Here is a 15,721-nt window from a genome sequence, read left to right as displayed (position 1 = left end):
TCTTAGAGCATGGGTAGGCAACCTAAGGCCCGGGGGCCGAATGAGGCCCAATCGCCTTCTCAATCCAGCCCACGGACAGTCCGGGAATCAGCGTGTTTTTACATGAGTAGAATGTGTCCTTTTATTTAAAATGCATCTCTGGGTTATTTGTGGGGCATAGGAATTCGTTCACTTTTTTTCTTCAGAATATAGTCCGGCCCTCCACAAGGTCTGAGGGACAGTGGACCGGCCCCCTGCTGAAAAAGTTTGCTGATCCCTGTTTAGAGCTTACCATGTCCTCGACTAATTAACACTTTCCCTGCCCCCTAGAGGTTTTTTCGTCTTGCGAAGCAAGCCCATTGACAGCTTAGCGGATTAGCGCTATTAGCGGTTTAGCGGCTTTTAGCGGATCAGCTGATAAGCGGCTTAGCGCCTTAGGAAAAGAGGGGGGAAGGGGAAAAAACCCGCAGGAACTCGCAAGACATTTTCGTCTTGCGAAGCAAGCCCATAGGGAAATTTGTTTTGTGAAGCGCCTCCAAAACGGAAAACCCTTTCGTCTAGCGGGTTTTCCGTCTTGCGAGGCATTCGTCTTGTGGGGCACCACTGTATATAACAGCCTTTTTTGTGTATGTGGCACTTGCAATGAGCGGCTAGGGCATCTCCTGCTGGCAACCGTTGCTACTACACAACTAAACTTGACTTCATTTTCTTTCATTCCTTTCTAAAAGGACTGATGAGTTTTTGTCGCTGTTGTTTTTGCAGAGTCACTACTCAATAAAGAAAGCTGGAGCTGCGCTTGGTTTTGGAACAGAAAATGTGATTTTAATAAAGTGCAACGAAAGGTCTGCTCCCGTAGCAAACTAGCTGTATTGAGTTTGTTTGTTTGTTTGTTTTGTACTGTGCAACAAGATGCTAATGTTGTTACTAATTAGATCAGTTTAATTAATTAAACTATGGTTAGTGTTCACTTCTATTTGGTCTTTATTCATTTGCTTAAAAATATTCTTCGTTTTTGTCTTTCACGTTGACTGCAGAGGCAAAATAATACCAGCTGATTTGGAAGCCAAAATTCTGGAAGCCAAACAAAAGGTAACCCTGACGTTTGTTTTTTAGGGGGGGAAACTGAATATATTTCCTAGTTAGATGAACATAAGTAACATACATTTTGTCTTCTACATAAATGCATACCACACAGTGTAAGACAAGCTAAGGAAGAAATAATAAACTAATTTACATTGCAATACTAACCCTTTGCTGCTGGAGCTCCACTGCCCCCCCCCCAGGCCCCCAGCAAGGGGAGAAACTTATAATCCACTGGTGATTGCATCAAGTTCTCAAATGGACTTTTGGGGGAACCAATGAAAGAAGGTGTGACAGTTAAAAAATATGCATGGCAGAAAAGTTAATGAAAGAACTTCTAATCAGTTGCAATAACTGAAGTTAGCTTCGGTTTCCAACATTTTTGTTTCCTCATGAACTTTATCCTCTGTCTTACCTCATAGGGATATGTTCCCCTTTATGTGAATGCAACTGCTGGCACAACAGTTTATGGGGCCTTTGATCCAATTCAGGAGATGGCGGACATTTGCGATAAATACAACCTTTGGCTCCATGTGGACGTGAGTAAGACGAGCTGCAATCCTATGCACACACACACTTGCCAAAGAATAAAATCTCACTGAAAGCAGGAGGACTCACAAATCATGTCCTTACTCACAGTGTTGCAGTGAGACTGGCCTCACTGTTTGTGTGGGTGGGGTCGTTTGGATAGTCACAACAACCCGACTGGGTCCCTCGGTTGCTGGGGCAATTCTGGCCAATGGGTTGCTGGGGCAATTCTGGCTGTTGGGGCAGGGGCCCGGTAGAAATTTTCCCATTCGGCTGATTGGCTGGTGCCACTTGGGTTCCGCCTGCCGCGTAGCAAATCATCACAACTCTGTAAGGTTTGGCAGTTAGGCATTGGTTCAAAGTGTGGTGGAGGGGAGGTTGTCACACCTGCCCCTCCCAATGTGCGATAGGGTATTCTGTTAAAGGAATCCAGGGGCTCGTCATGCTTTTGTCCAATCCCCTTCCAGGATTTCGGGCCACCCCAGAGCACCTGGGAGCATTTTGGGGTGAGGTTGTGTCTGTGGTAGGACCAGTGCTCCCCCAGTCTGTTTACCTTTACTGACTTCTGTCGGTGTCCAATTATCAGTGCTGCTCTGCCAGAGGTGTAGGTGCAGCTAGTCAAACCAATGCCTAAGCAAGCCACTCACATTCTGTAATCAATAAAGTTGTGGCCAAAATTATGTCCAATAACCTTAAACTAATATTGGTGTCGACTGTGAGGTCTTGGGGGTCTTCACACGCAACACTTCTGAATAAACACATTTAGGATTGCACTGCGAATATTGATTTTTTTACCATTTTCAAGTGGACAAGAGGATCCTCCTAGCAGCTCTGCTTGTTAGTGTTTGTATTGTAGTAACACGCGGCCACTTCTCCTTGTGTGAAAGTGCAAAATTAAGAAGAGTGCCTGTTTGCGAAATCATGAACGTTTTCGTCAGAAATTTAGTGCCCAGAGTTTTGACAGCATTGATCCTTTTGCTAACTGTGGAGTGTCAGATGCTCGGAGGGTTCCTCCTAAGCCTTTGAACTTTCTTCCATCACTTTCAGGCTGCCTGGGGCGGAGGACTGCTAATGTCCAGGAAGCATCGTCATAAGCTGAGTGGCATAGAAAGGTATTGAATCATTCTCATTTGCATGTTTATTTAGTTAGAAACTTCTCCATGGTACATATGCCGTTTTGCAAATACCTGGAGAAGATAAACCCCTATCTCAAAAATATTATAGAATTTTTAAAAAGAGCAATTGACAAGAATATAAAAGGTCCAATGTGAGGGGGGAATATTCCATGTGTCCATGTAGAACAGAAGCAGTTTTATGCAAAATAGAATTTTCATGTCAGTGTAAGTTTCACATTTACATTACATACCAGAATGAAACAAGAGAGACTTTGTGCCTGTCTTGCCAAATGCAAGGTGGTTTTTTTAACATGAGAGTCAGAAGTACTGTAATACAAAACACAAGTGAGTGAGAAGATTAAAGATTTTATTCAAAACAGCAAGCAATATATACATACCAAGCAAGCACTTCCATCTGCCACTTGGAAGCTCTCAAGAAGCAGCAACATGACTCCCCCAGGTAGCCTCAGTTTGCAGGGCCCTGCGGCCGATCAGTCTGTGCACGAGCTTCTACAAAACTCTGCCCACAACCATCCGATTCACCTCATGAGGAGAAAAGACTCCCTGGAAAAGACCCTGATGTTGGGAAAGATTGAGGGCACAAGGAGAAGGGGATGGCAGAGATGGTTGGACAGTGTTCTCAAAGCTAATAACATGAGTTTGACCAAACTGGGGGAGGCACTGGAAGACAGGAGTGCCTGGTGTGCTCTGGTCCATGAGGTCACGAAGAGTCGGACGCAACTAAATGACTAAACAACAACAAGCCTGTGTGGCTTGCCCGACTGGCTACGTGCAGATCATTCATTACTGGCTATGTGCGGATTATTCATTAGCCACCCACTCCCAATGCCTCACTTTCTCTAACCAATGTTCAACATCAAAGAAGGTACCTAGCACTATCACTTCCTCCCAACTGCTTAGGACATTAAAGGCTGTTCTCATGCCATCAAATAACCTAACAAGAGATAAGAAGGGGAAGGAACAGAGGCAAGTAGGGCAACCATGTTAGATCACTAACTCCTTGATATACAATTTATCTTCCAGATAGATTGCCCATACAATGTCTCATGAGTGAGATGCTTTGGGACAAAAATTAGCGAGACCTGCATCAGCTGTTAGCTTTGTTTCACTTCACAGTCACACTCTCTGTGCTAGCACATCTTGGTGATAATGTGGGGATTACGTATCTCAGGAAATTTCAAACATCAGCCTATAGTGTATTTTAGAAGTGGGGAAAAACAATTAGTGGGAAATATAGCTGAATATCCTGTTTGCCTAAACTTATAGAAATTCTCACGCTGCTGTTTCTAGAAGGTGGCTCTTTCAGGAATGAAGTTACAGTATCAGCTAATCAGCATAGACCCGACAGTAATTAATTACCATTCATTACGTTATCAGCTTCTCAGTATTCTCTCTTTACCAGTAACATTAATCCTGAAAAGACAGCTTCCCTTAGTGCAATTCCAACCTTCGGCTGCAATGCTTGCCCCACAGAATAAGACTATTGGCAATTTTTGTCATCCCTGGTGGTGCAGGGTCTTGACATCGGAGTGAGGGAAAATATGCCACAAACTGCATATTGCAGATAGGAGATGTATTTGTAAGCCCAGGAGATATTTTGTCCCAACCATCTCAAAGAGTAAGTAAGTCCCACTGGGGCCCAGGCTCTGGGAAATGGCCCTGCTCTGGATCCAGCAAGGCTAAATCTCTTACTCCATTAATTCTAAGCACATTCTTTTCTTTTGTAGAGCCAACTCTGTCACATGGAATCCACACAAGATGATGGGGGTTTTATTACAATGTTCTGCCATTCTTCTTCGGGAAAAGGTTTGCTTGCATGTCGATTTCTTTTTAAATGGTACAGAGCAAACACAATTATGTTCTGTTTCTACCTTTACTGCTTCTCCCAAAGAATTCTGGGAGCTGAGGACTCTGTGAGAGATCTCCCAAAGAACTACAAATCCTTAGGATTTCCTGGAGGAAAAAGCATGATTACTAAACCAATTTAAGTCTGTGGTTGTTATAGCTACAAGGCCAAAGACTTTCACTCTTCTCGCCTTTCTATTGGATTTATTCAGTGCTATTTTTATAGAAAGGACACAGGTGGCACTGTGAGTTAAGCCACTGAGCCTAGGACTTGCCGATCAGAAGGTGGGCGGTTCAAATCCCCGCGACGGGGTGAGCTCCCGTTGCTCGGTCTCTGCTCCTGCCAACCTAGCAGTTCGAAAGCACGTCAAAGTGCAAGTAGATAAATAGGTACCGCTCCAGCAGGAAGGTAAACGGCGTTTCCGTGCACTGCTCTGGTTCACCAGAAGTGGCTTAGTCATGCTGGCCACATGACCAGGAAGCTGTACGCCGGCTCCCTCAGCCAATAAAGCGAGATGAGCACTGCAACCTCAGAGTCGGTCATGACTGGACCTAATGGTCAGGGGCCCCTTTACCTTTACTTTATTTTTCTAGAAAAAGAGGTGCCAGAACTCACCATAATCACCTCCCTCATTCTCTTAGAATCGCAATGGCGCCCACCTGAGAGGTCCCGGAATGGAGTTCCACCGACTTCGGGCTGAAAAAAAAAAAGCCCTGGATTTATTTGTTTAGGGCATTTTTATTCCAACCCTTCAACAAGGTTTCCAGGGTGGCATTGGCATGCCCGCCTGCAGTCTTGGTGGCACCTAGAGTGCCTTATGTTGATGTAGGTACAACTGGTTCCTATGCCTGCCAAATGGGATTTGGTGATTCCACTGTGCTTTCTTGCCTACTAAAAACTCCACTATAAAGGATAACCGAGGAACATCAAATAAGTAAAGTTGTCTAGTGTAACTGAGTCCACAATAGTCAATGTGCTTTTAAGGGGCTCCATGCATTAACTGTGCCACATTTTACACCCGCCATTCACCTCTTCTCTGCCATGTTGAAGATCTCCCGATGGCACAAGGACGTTGCTGCGCCATTGTAATATTTTACGTTGGCGCAGTGCCCCATTTTGCTGGTGTGGAGGGCTTTAAGGGTGAGTTTATCCTGTCCGGATGATGTAAATCATGGATAGAAAGATCACTGTCGGACGCTGCCATCGGTTTTTGTAGTTACATGCTTAATAGTCACAAAACTGGTCCGAGATCCAGGAGAACTAATAATACACATGCAAAAAAGACTGCATGGGCAGCAGATGCTGCTTTCTGTTTTGCAGCCATGAGCTGGCCATGCAACGAGGGGAGTTGCTGAAGTGAGAAAGGATGAAGAAAATCTAGGTGGGAGTGAAAAATCGAAAATAGATTCCCTTGGGAAATGCTGCATATAAGTGGAATGCCATGCACATACATTCTGTGCATGCGACACACTATATTTTATCTATTGCCTGATTTCATACATTTGAAGAGGGTGTTTTCCCAACAGGGCATACTTCAAGGTTGCAACCAGATGTGTGCAGGATATCTGTTCCAACAAGACAAGCAATACGATATAACTTATGACACCGGGGATAAAGCAATACAGTGTGGTCGCCATGTGGACATATTCAAATTCTGGTTGATGTGGAAAGCCAAGGTAAGCAATAAAATGTCAGGAAAATGCACATCAGTTTTATGTGAGAAGATAGTTCAACTAAGTCCAGAATGCGGTGGCTAGTCTGGTGACTGGGAGTGGCCGCCAAGACCGTATAACACCGGTCCTGAAAGACCTACATTGGCTCCCAGTACGTTTCCGAGCACAATTCAAATTGTTGGTGCTGACCTTTAAAGCCCTAAATGGCCTCGGCCCTATATACCTGAAAGAGCGTCTCCACCCCCATTGTTCAACCCGGGACACTGAGGTCCAGCTCCGAGGGCCTTCTGGTGGTTCCCTCACTGTGAGAAGTGAAGCTGCAGGGAACCAGGCAGAGGGCCTTCTCGGTAGTGGCACCTGCCCTGTGGAACACCCTCCCATCAGATGTCAAGGAAATAAACAACTATCTGAAGACATCTGAAGGCAGCCCTGTTTAGGGAGGTTTTTAATGTTTGGTGTTTTATCGTATTTTTAATATTCTGTTGGGAGCCACCCAGAGTGGGTGGTGTATAAATAATAAAATTATTATTATTATTATTAGCCTTAGGTTCCCAGAAACCCAAATCTGTTAGTCCTAAATGTTTATATCTTCACAGATGGGGGAGGAAGGGTTTTTTGGAAACTTTTAGCAAAACTACATTCCTTTCCACAAGATTGTTTTTGGATAGACTGATCCCCAGAACCCTAACTTCTCCCAATACAGATTTTGGCAATTGCTTAATAGAATGCTTACAAGAATTTAATTTTTATCTGGTCTTGTTTATTATTCATTTGTGTACAATTTTGTAACAGGAAAATAAAACAACAAAAGAATTCTTATAAGTAAAGGCATTTAAACTAATGGTTCTTTTTGTTCAAGTAAAACTAAATATATGTGTATATGCTTGTAAGTCTATTTTCAAAACCTGTATTTCTTTTTAAAAAGGAATATATTGAAAATTCGGGTCTGCTTGAAGGACATATTATTTATAGTTCATTTTTTAAAGATTCTTATTTCACACAGGCTAGAAAACATGGTGCAATTTGTAAAATTAAATAGTGGATTCAAATTTTAAAAATTACAGAGACCCTAAAGATGAAGATATACAACTTCACAATTTCAAAAGAATATTCCATAGTTTAGCAACCTTCAGAATTTAAAAGAATAACATGGAAAATAAATATAGTTGAACACAAATATTTTATATTCAAAGCTAACCAGAGCAAATATGTGCAAGGAAGAGTACAGGACTGAAATTTAAAAATATCTTTCTTTTTTTCAAAACAGGGTACAGTGGGATTCGAAAGTCAGATCAACAAATGTCTTGAATTAGCAGAATACCTCTATAATAAAATTAAGAACAGAGAGGAGTTTGAGATGGTTTTCGAAGGAGAGGTAAGCAATGGGCCACAAAATACTTTCAATTAAAAATGGGCATTTGGGGAATAGAAAATGCACCATCCAGCCCAGAGTTAAGTACTTTAAAGCCAGTGTTATTTTCAGTGGGGGATATTTAACTACATGTTTGACTCACCAACTGAAGTCAATGGGGTGTAAAAGTGCTGAACTTTGGTTGGCTTGCGGCAGGCCCCAAGTTTTCATGCACCCTTTGCCAACGAAAGCCTTGAAATGTAATTCCCCACCCCAACCCCAGTTTCAACTAACTGGGCAAATGGTCACTTGTTTTTCTTTGCTTGCTTGCTTGCTTTTAAAGGACAAAACTGCAGTATAAGTACTTAGCTGCAACTAGAACTGTACGGTGCTTGCATGTAGACTCTATTGGGGTCTGTGGACACATTTGAAAACTGGATAAACCATTGTAGACACATGCACACAGTGTCGGAGTTATGTATAAGCTAAACAAGCTATAGCTTAGGGCCCCACTCTCTTGGGGGCTCCCCCCAAAAATAAAGGAAAAAAACTGGATCTACATTTCCAAAATATAAGATAAAAAAACAAATAAAATAAAACCTACATACGGCAACAGTGTTTTGTGTTGTGTAGGCTCCTATGGTGTAAGGAATGGGCCCCGCCTGCTAGCCAGCTCCCTAAAATATCACTGGTTTGCTCATTTCTATATATAGGGTGCCTACATTCTGCATGGACTGGTTGCATGGCAATGTGTAGCATGCAGCTAATGTGTTTGCATTATTAAGTTTGTTATGAATTTTAAAAAAATTAAGTTAGAGCTTAATAATTATTTCACTATTAATATACTACTTCTTAATTGTATTTCAGTTCAACAATTACTTTGATAAAATACATATTTTGTTATGTGCAAATGGTTTTAGATACCTGTTAGATCCATAAATTACCATATAGCATATATTCAACACAAAAAACAGTGACAATTTGTTGTTGACAAAGGACAGCTGGACATATAAAGGGCCCCAATTACCTTCAGTAGCGTAGGGCCTCATCAAACCTAAATCTGGCCCTGTACACACACACACATCCCACAACTTGCTCTGTTGTCAATAACAGAAGGCTTCTTTCAAGCCTAATTCCAGCAGGCAGGGAAGATATTGCAGATGCCATAGAAGGCAGGTACCATGTTGGTGACCCCTGTGTACAAGCCAACAATCCAAAAACCATGGAACCAGTTCCATGAGCCCAAGAAGGATTTTAGGATTCCTTTTGCCGAATAATAGGACACCATGCCACATGACAAAACGCTTTTTAAATTGGTGTTGGTGGCGAATCAGTTTGCAATATAGGTGGGGCTCGGCTGTAAACAACTGGAACGTGACAGAGATCGTATATTGGAAAATACAGGAGCTGCTACTAAATGAACATAGGGATATGTGGAATTTCAGCATCGTTGCAATGCTCTAAACCTCAAACAGTACCTGACTACCTAGGAGGTGAGTCGCTGCTGCTTACAGGGAGCCGTGAGGCAGCAGGGTACAGCGCAAATGCACGAGGGGAGCCAACCGCTCCCAGTAAGCCAGTGATTCACCACCGGGAGGTCTGCTCCACTGCACTATCCACTACTGATCTGGAGTCACTTTTGGGTGGGCTTTATGCGCCACCACAAATAGTTAACAAAGAAGTATTGCCCATTCAAAAGACCATTGGAGACTATTCCGCGGAGGCAGGAATCCTGCGCTTCTTCCTGCAAAGCCACCGAATAGGAAAGTTCAAAGTGTGAAAATCCACTGGGCTTTTGTAAGCACCTTCTGTGGATTTCCCTTCCCCTCTTTCGCCTCAAAAGATATTGTGATGTGCCACAAGTCGAACGAATGGCATTGGCAACAAAAGGCCACGCTTCCTTAGGAAGATAAGGCTCATAAACTGATTGGCAACCCTAAAGTAATCTGCTCTTAGCTGAGATTCCACGCTTCATTTTCTGCGCTGCAAAGGTTGCTACTTTTGTTAATTCTGCTACTGGTGCTTTCTGGTGGTTTCACTTCATAAACATTGGCTGATTGGACACTTGAGTGTGCTCCAGTTCCTTATTTAACTTAAAAAAACCTGATTCTCTGTCTTTTAACAGGAGAGAGTGCCTTTCTGTATATACTGAGGATTTTGCTGGCACAGGAGTGATGGGAGGGAGGGAATGTGTTCTCATCCACTTAGTCCTAAATGGGCTGTCTGTATTCCATATTCATTATGAACTAATGTAAAAAAAGATCTGGAGAGAGAGAGAGAGTCTTAAGATGGTAGCTACATACAGAATTGCATCTATTGGCTGTTGCTATTTATTAACAAGCAAAATTTCCAGTTGTGGTTGAGAGGAGGTTCCTTTCACAGTGATGACTTACAACAGCTCCTGATCCAAGCTTCCCTATTCCTTGCTTACATGCTCAGCCAAACTCCCAATCCCAAATTCCCTAAACTTTGGGGAGCAGGGGGTAACACTGGGGTACATCACCCAAAGTGTTTGGTGTGTGGTGAGATTTTTTTTTAAAAAAATGAAATCTGAATTTCTGTGTTAGTATTTCATTTACCTACAATTTTGATGAGTTTGCTTTGTTTCGTTTCTGTGTTTATAGCCTGAACACACAAATGTTTGCTTCTGGTACATTCCACCAAGTCTCAGAGGGATCCCGGACTCGGAGGAGAGGAGAGAAAAGCTACATAGGGTAATTGTATCTATTTTAATTACTCCTAAGGATTTCAGAGGGACGCGGGTGGCACTGTGGTCTAAACCACAGAGCCTAGGGCTTGCCGATCAGAAGGTCAGCAGTTCAAATCCCCGTGACGGGGTGAGCTCCCGTTGTTCGGTCCCTGCTCTTGCCAACCTAGCAGTTTGAAAGCATGTCAAAGTGCAAGTAGATAAATAGGTACCGCTCCAGCGGGAAGGTAAACGGCATTTCCTGGTTCGCCAGAAGCAGCTTAGTCATGCTAGCTACATGACCCGGAAGCTGTCTGCAGACAAACTCCAGCTCCCTCGGCCAGTAAAGCAAGATGATCACCGCAACCCCAGAGTCGCCCGCGACTGGACCTAACAGTCAGGGGTCCCTTTACCTTTACCTTTAAGCATTTCAGGGCAGGTCCTCACAGTAAAACAAATACAAGAAAACCATGTAATAGTTGACCTCTGTGAAGATGGCTCAACCTTCTCTAAGCCAAGGCCAGAGGTCTAGCTCTCTGTGAGAATCCAGAGATAAGTTTCTGAGAAATCTTATAAGGAAGGAGATTTTTCACGTGGCTACTCCAGTAAAGAAACAAAGAACTAAACATTTCCCTTTTTCTATTTGAATCAAAAAGGTCGCACCCAAAATCAAGGCGCTGATGATGGAGTCAGGTACCACGATGGTTGGATATCAGCCACAGGGAGATAAAGCAAACTTCTTCCGAATGGTTGTCTCAAACCCTGCAGCTACCAAGTCTGACATTGACTTCCTCATTGAGGAGATAGAAAGACTGGGGCAAGATCTGTAATCCCCTCAAATGACCCGTTTTACTTCTCTAACAGCACTATTTTCCAGTACTGGCTTCTTCTGGTTTTGGTTTGTTTGGGTTTTTTTGTAACCACTTCTGTAGAACACATTTTAAGGTAATCCCTTTCTAAATGTTCCATTCTTCTGAGACACCCTCCTTAAAAAAGAAAAGAAAAACCATGACGAAAAAACTCCTGTATATTATGAAACATATATGTGTATTAGTAGGTTATTTTACCAAAAGAGGAAAATATATTATCTTAAAATGCATTGTCCACCCTTATTTAAAAGCCTGGCAAATCTAGTTAGCAGGAAGCTAATAGTATTAAGGTAGACAATTAAGAACTCTGCACAACAGATGTGTACAGTAATATATATAATATATAAATAAATGAATATATATATATATATATATATATATATATATATATATTATAAGTAAAGGGGTGGTGAGCCGAAGAGTAATTCACAGTATATTTTCCAGTGCAGAGGTGTTCTCAGTCAAGGACTGCTTCTATACAGCTCCATTTGAATTAATGAGGCTTGACTAGAGCATTGCTTGGAAGATTATACCCCACCACTCTCATTGCTAGGGAGTTACCTCCCTTGGTTTCAATGGATAGCACTGGGCACCATCCACCTCCCTAAGTTTCTCCTGATTTTTTAATGGGCGCAGTCAAGCCAAAGGTGAGCATTTAATCCCCTCTGGAATCAATGGAACTTAAGAGGACTTAGCTTTGACTGGATCATGGCTAGGATGTGCAAATATTTAGGACTGGGGTGGGAGGAAGCTAATGTTTTAATCTAAAAGGTAAATCATGCAATAACTGGGCTAACGTCATATCCCAGACGAAATTAGGTATGTATGGGGAAAACGTTTTTAAAGATGTAGATTCTTAGGAACTAATGTTTAACCTTATTTAAGCTTTGTTGCTGGTGCTTCTCTGATGTATAAAAGAAACAGCAATGCTTTCTTAAAGAGAACCACCTACTAGATGTATATATGCCCCCATTAGTTGTCATATCAGGGGATAGTAGTAGCTGAGATGTTGTGATAGGCCATAATATTATTGTTGTATTTTTTAGAATTTGATTTGTGTAGATTGTATACATTACTGTTAGACCGCGGGAGGAGGGAGGAACTAAATGTAATTGTTTTCCAGCAAGATAACTGTTCAGTTCTCGGTATATGAACTGTTTGCTTTCTTTATATGCAAAGATTTACCATGCTAAAGAGCTGTCTTGTATTTTCTTCCATTTGTAATGTATCCTATTTATATAATTATCAAAGTTCTAAATAATGTTTATTGGTATTTTAGTGTATTTGTGAGCCAAAGAGAAGATTAAAAATTAGTCAAAACGTTTATATAATAGTGCCCTTAAAACAATAACTTAATAGATGATTTTACTGTCTATAAGGAATCCTAACACTGTATATAGACTTTAGCCTAATGAAATACTTTCATTTTAATAGAATTGTCACCTTTACTAATTGTACTGTAGTCTGGCTGTACGTTCTGTGTTCTGGGTGCTTTTTTAGTGAATCATGAATGCTTACATTAGGCCGCTGCATACTCCTGGTAGTTTAGGGCCAAACTCTGTAATTTATTTAGATAAATTCTGCGGCAAGATACCCAAAGAGTGGTGATGATTCTGTGAACATGCTCCCAGATCTCATGAACCTCAGAAGGGTACCACATCATCATTTGGAGTTTATAAGAGAGAAGGAAAAGCTTGCCACAGGATATTTCACGTATGTATGGCTCTCCTGCCACAGTGATTTCAACATTGTTAAAGATATCAGATTTGCCTCAGATTTTATTTGCTAGGTAGTCAGTATTACAGATTCTCATTCAACTGCCCTTCTAGGAGCTAACAAAGTTGCAGAACCAATAGAACTGTCTGCCAACAGAGTAACTTGACTCAAGCAACATCTTCTGACTGAAGAGCCTTCCCAAATATGCTGCTATGACTATTAGCTTCAGTTTTAAGGCCTCGCTTTTCCAGCACATAATAAATGCTACGGACTACAGCCCTGCACCAAGTTACCAACACGCGGGTCCCATGGAAAGGAATGGAATGTATATACGTCAACTGTAGTTTTGCACAGGTAACTTTATGGCCTGGGTTAAAACAAAGCAAGCAATTGCTTTGTTGGAAAACATTAGCAATATTTCGACGAATGTTTGTGGGCATATGTGTAGCTTTTACCTTTTTGGTTTCCAAGTGTGGAATGAACAGAATTTTAAAGTTGCTCCCCGCCCCCATGCCCCCCTCTGCTTTGGGTGCCCTCTCTCATGCGCTCTATCTCTGGTTGGTTCTTTCTCCTGCGATCAGCGCTCCTGGATCGAGATGTGTCTAGACTGCCCTAAATGTGTTAAATGTCCATATGGTATTTTTTAATAGCATTTGGATGGAACAACCGAGAAGCCGTTTGCAAAGAGTCTTAACATCTGCTGCCTCTAATTAATCTCCAAATATAGAAAGTTTCGCTCTGAAATGAAAAAGAGAGAGCCACATCTGTAATTTTTTAGGCACGGTGTGATAGGTCTCTCGTTCTGTTTCTAGTAAAGGAACTTCCTGCTCCCCTCTTCAATCTTTCCAAGACAGTGCAGTAAAGATAATGGGCTCTTCCTGTTCTATGACCCCCTTCTTGCATCTTGACTTTAACATCTAGGAGATGATCTATGTTTGTTATCTAATCCAGAGCCGTAGTGATCATAAAACCATTCTGCAGTCCTGTGCAGTAGACATCCTGCTATTTCTGCTTCAGAACCATCATTTTGTTTTACGCAGTTCCTAACACAGGACAGGTACCACTTCCTTATAGTCCTTAGATACAATCTACCTGCACGGTGTTCAGACTTGGAGTTATATTGATCTTCAGCTACAAACAAGGAAGCACAAGTCAATAAGCCTTGTTGTTAGTAGCGCCTAACTTCCTTTGACACTTGGGACTTTGTGTGCAAGTCTCAATGGTGCAAAGGCTGAACACCTACCACAGGTAACCATCGGCAGTGACGCCCATACTAGCTTTTTCTTCTGGTTGAAATATGGGAGACTTTCTTCTTAGGCTTTTGATTTCTTTTCTAATCGCCAAGCAAAAGGTTGGCATGCCAATCAACTGACTGATGACATATTTTTTTGACTCTAGTCAAATGTTCCAACGTTGCCACCATGTAGATATTTGCTTACCTTTCAAAATTCCTTAGGCCATGCATGGTGCTTCGAAAGCTCTGAGGAACAGCTGATGGGCTGCAGTTGCAAAGCACTGTGCAAGGTGGAAAAATCCCTTTTGACGCAGCTGCATCACCAATCTACCAGAAACCTGACATTATATATGGCATCCGGTATGAGCAGGTACGCGTGGCTTGTCCAGAAAGAGCCTCACAGACCAAATGTGGAAACCTGGTGGCCCTTAATAATAAAAAATAATCTATTACTGGTACCCCACCCATGTGACTGGGTTGCCCCAACCATTTTGGGCTGCTTCCAACATATAAAAACCTAATAAAACATTTAAAAGCTTCACTATAGAGGGATGCTTTCAGATGTCTTCTAAAGGTTATATAGTTACTTGGCATCTGATGGGCGGGCATTCCACAGGATGCCACTACCAAGAAGGCCCTTGTGTCAGATTTTTCCCATAGTTGCATTATAGTGCAATTTCCCTTGCCCCGCCACCCAAAGTCAGTGTGGAGATAGCTTGCCCACCTGTCCTGCAGCAGTTGGGAGGCAAGTCTAGTGGAACAGCAAAGCATCTCCAGAAAGGAGCACAAAGAGTCCTCTGTGGCGAAGACCTAGAGGAACGCGAGTTGGACTAAGACCAGGGAGCCTCAAGTACCAATCTTCACTCAACTATGATGCTCGTCAAAGGATGTTGACACACCCTCAGCAGTTTAACCTACCTCACAGGGTTGTTGTGAGGCAAAAATAAAAAAGGGAGGAGGGGGGTTGTATATGCTACCCTATCCTCCTTGGGGGAAGGGTGAAATAAAAATGTAATAAAATAAATAAAATAAAATAAATTCATTTTTTAAAGCCAATAATGTCATTGTTTCACAGTAAAAGCTACTGTAAATGCTATTGAGGTGTGGATGAAGAGAGTCATTGTGCAGAAGACACTTGCCCCAAGGGAACAATAATAAGTGAACCGGCACAAGAAGTTTGAATATTGGCATTTTGCCATGGTAATAGAGCTCAGGTTCCTCAGTGCAAAATCAGCAATAGGCTGTTACATAGTTCCTTTCACTCTTCCATAACTTAACAATTTGTGACCAGCTCTTCTCCCTTACTTAGGAGATTCCATAATGGCATTTTCTGAGGCTAGTAATAAACTCTTCCTGCTTTTGGCTGCCACTGTGAAATAACTCTTCCAAGCTTCCAAGCTCCTTCATTTCTCAGAACCCTCCAGATTCTAATCATTCCCATCTTATGATTACATTTTTAGCCCCACAATAATTGCCATTTGAATAACATGTTATTATCAGGACATTTTTTTTAGCCGGAACTCACCAGAACTCACTTCTGACCCCTCTCAGGTGGGTACCTATGCCATTATAAACAGAACAAGGCAGGCGTTCATAGTGAGCTCCGGCACCTCTTTTTCTAGA

The 15,721-nt window shown here is 42.1% G+C and overlaps 1 protein-coding gene across 4 annotated transcripts in view; it reads left to right on the top strand.

The window, feature by feature from the left end:
• GAD1 (glutamate decarboxylase 1) overlaps window positions 1–15,149 on the top strand; it is a 58,754-nt gene extending 43,605 nt beyond the window's left edge. For all 4 annotated transcript variants that reach the window (XM_083708686.1, XM_083708687.1, XM_083708689.1 and 1 more), the window contains exons 9-17: window positions 742–821; window positions 1,014–1,068; window positions 1,482–1,598; window positions 2,635–2,699; window positions 4,451–4,529; window positions 6,096–6,245; window positions 7,510–7,617; window positions 10,218–10,307; window positions 10,936–15,149. In XM_083708686.1, the coding sequence (XP_083564812.1) occupies window positions 742–821; window positions 1,014–1,068; window positions 1,482–1,598; window positions 2,635–2,699; window positions 4,451–4,529; window positions 6,096–6,245; window positions 7,510–7,617; window positions 10,218–10,307; window positions 10,936–11,109 (918 nt within the window). In that variant the 3' untranslated portion in view covers window positions 11,110–15,149. The remainder of the gene's footprint in view (window positions 1–741; window positions 822–1,013; window positions 1,069–1,481; window positions 1,599–2,634; window positions 2,700–4,450; window positions 4,530–6,095; window positions 6,246–7,509; window positions 7,618–10,217; window positions 10,308–10,935) is intronic.
• The last annotated feature ends 572 nt before the right edge of the window (window positions 15,150–15,721 follow it).

This window comes from Podarcis gaigeae (assembly GCF_964106915.1).
Source record: "Podarcis gaigeae genome assembly, chromosome: 1".
Taxonomy (NCBI): Eukaryota; Metazoa; Chordata; class Lepidosauria; order Squamata; family Lacertidae; genus Podarcis; species Podarcis gaigeae.
This window is presented reverse-complemented; position numbering and strand designations above follow the sequence as displayed.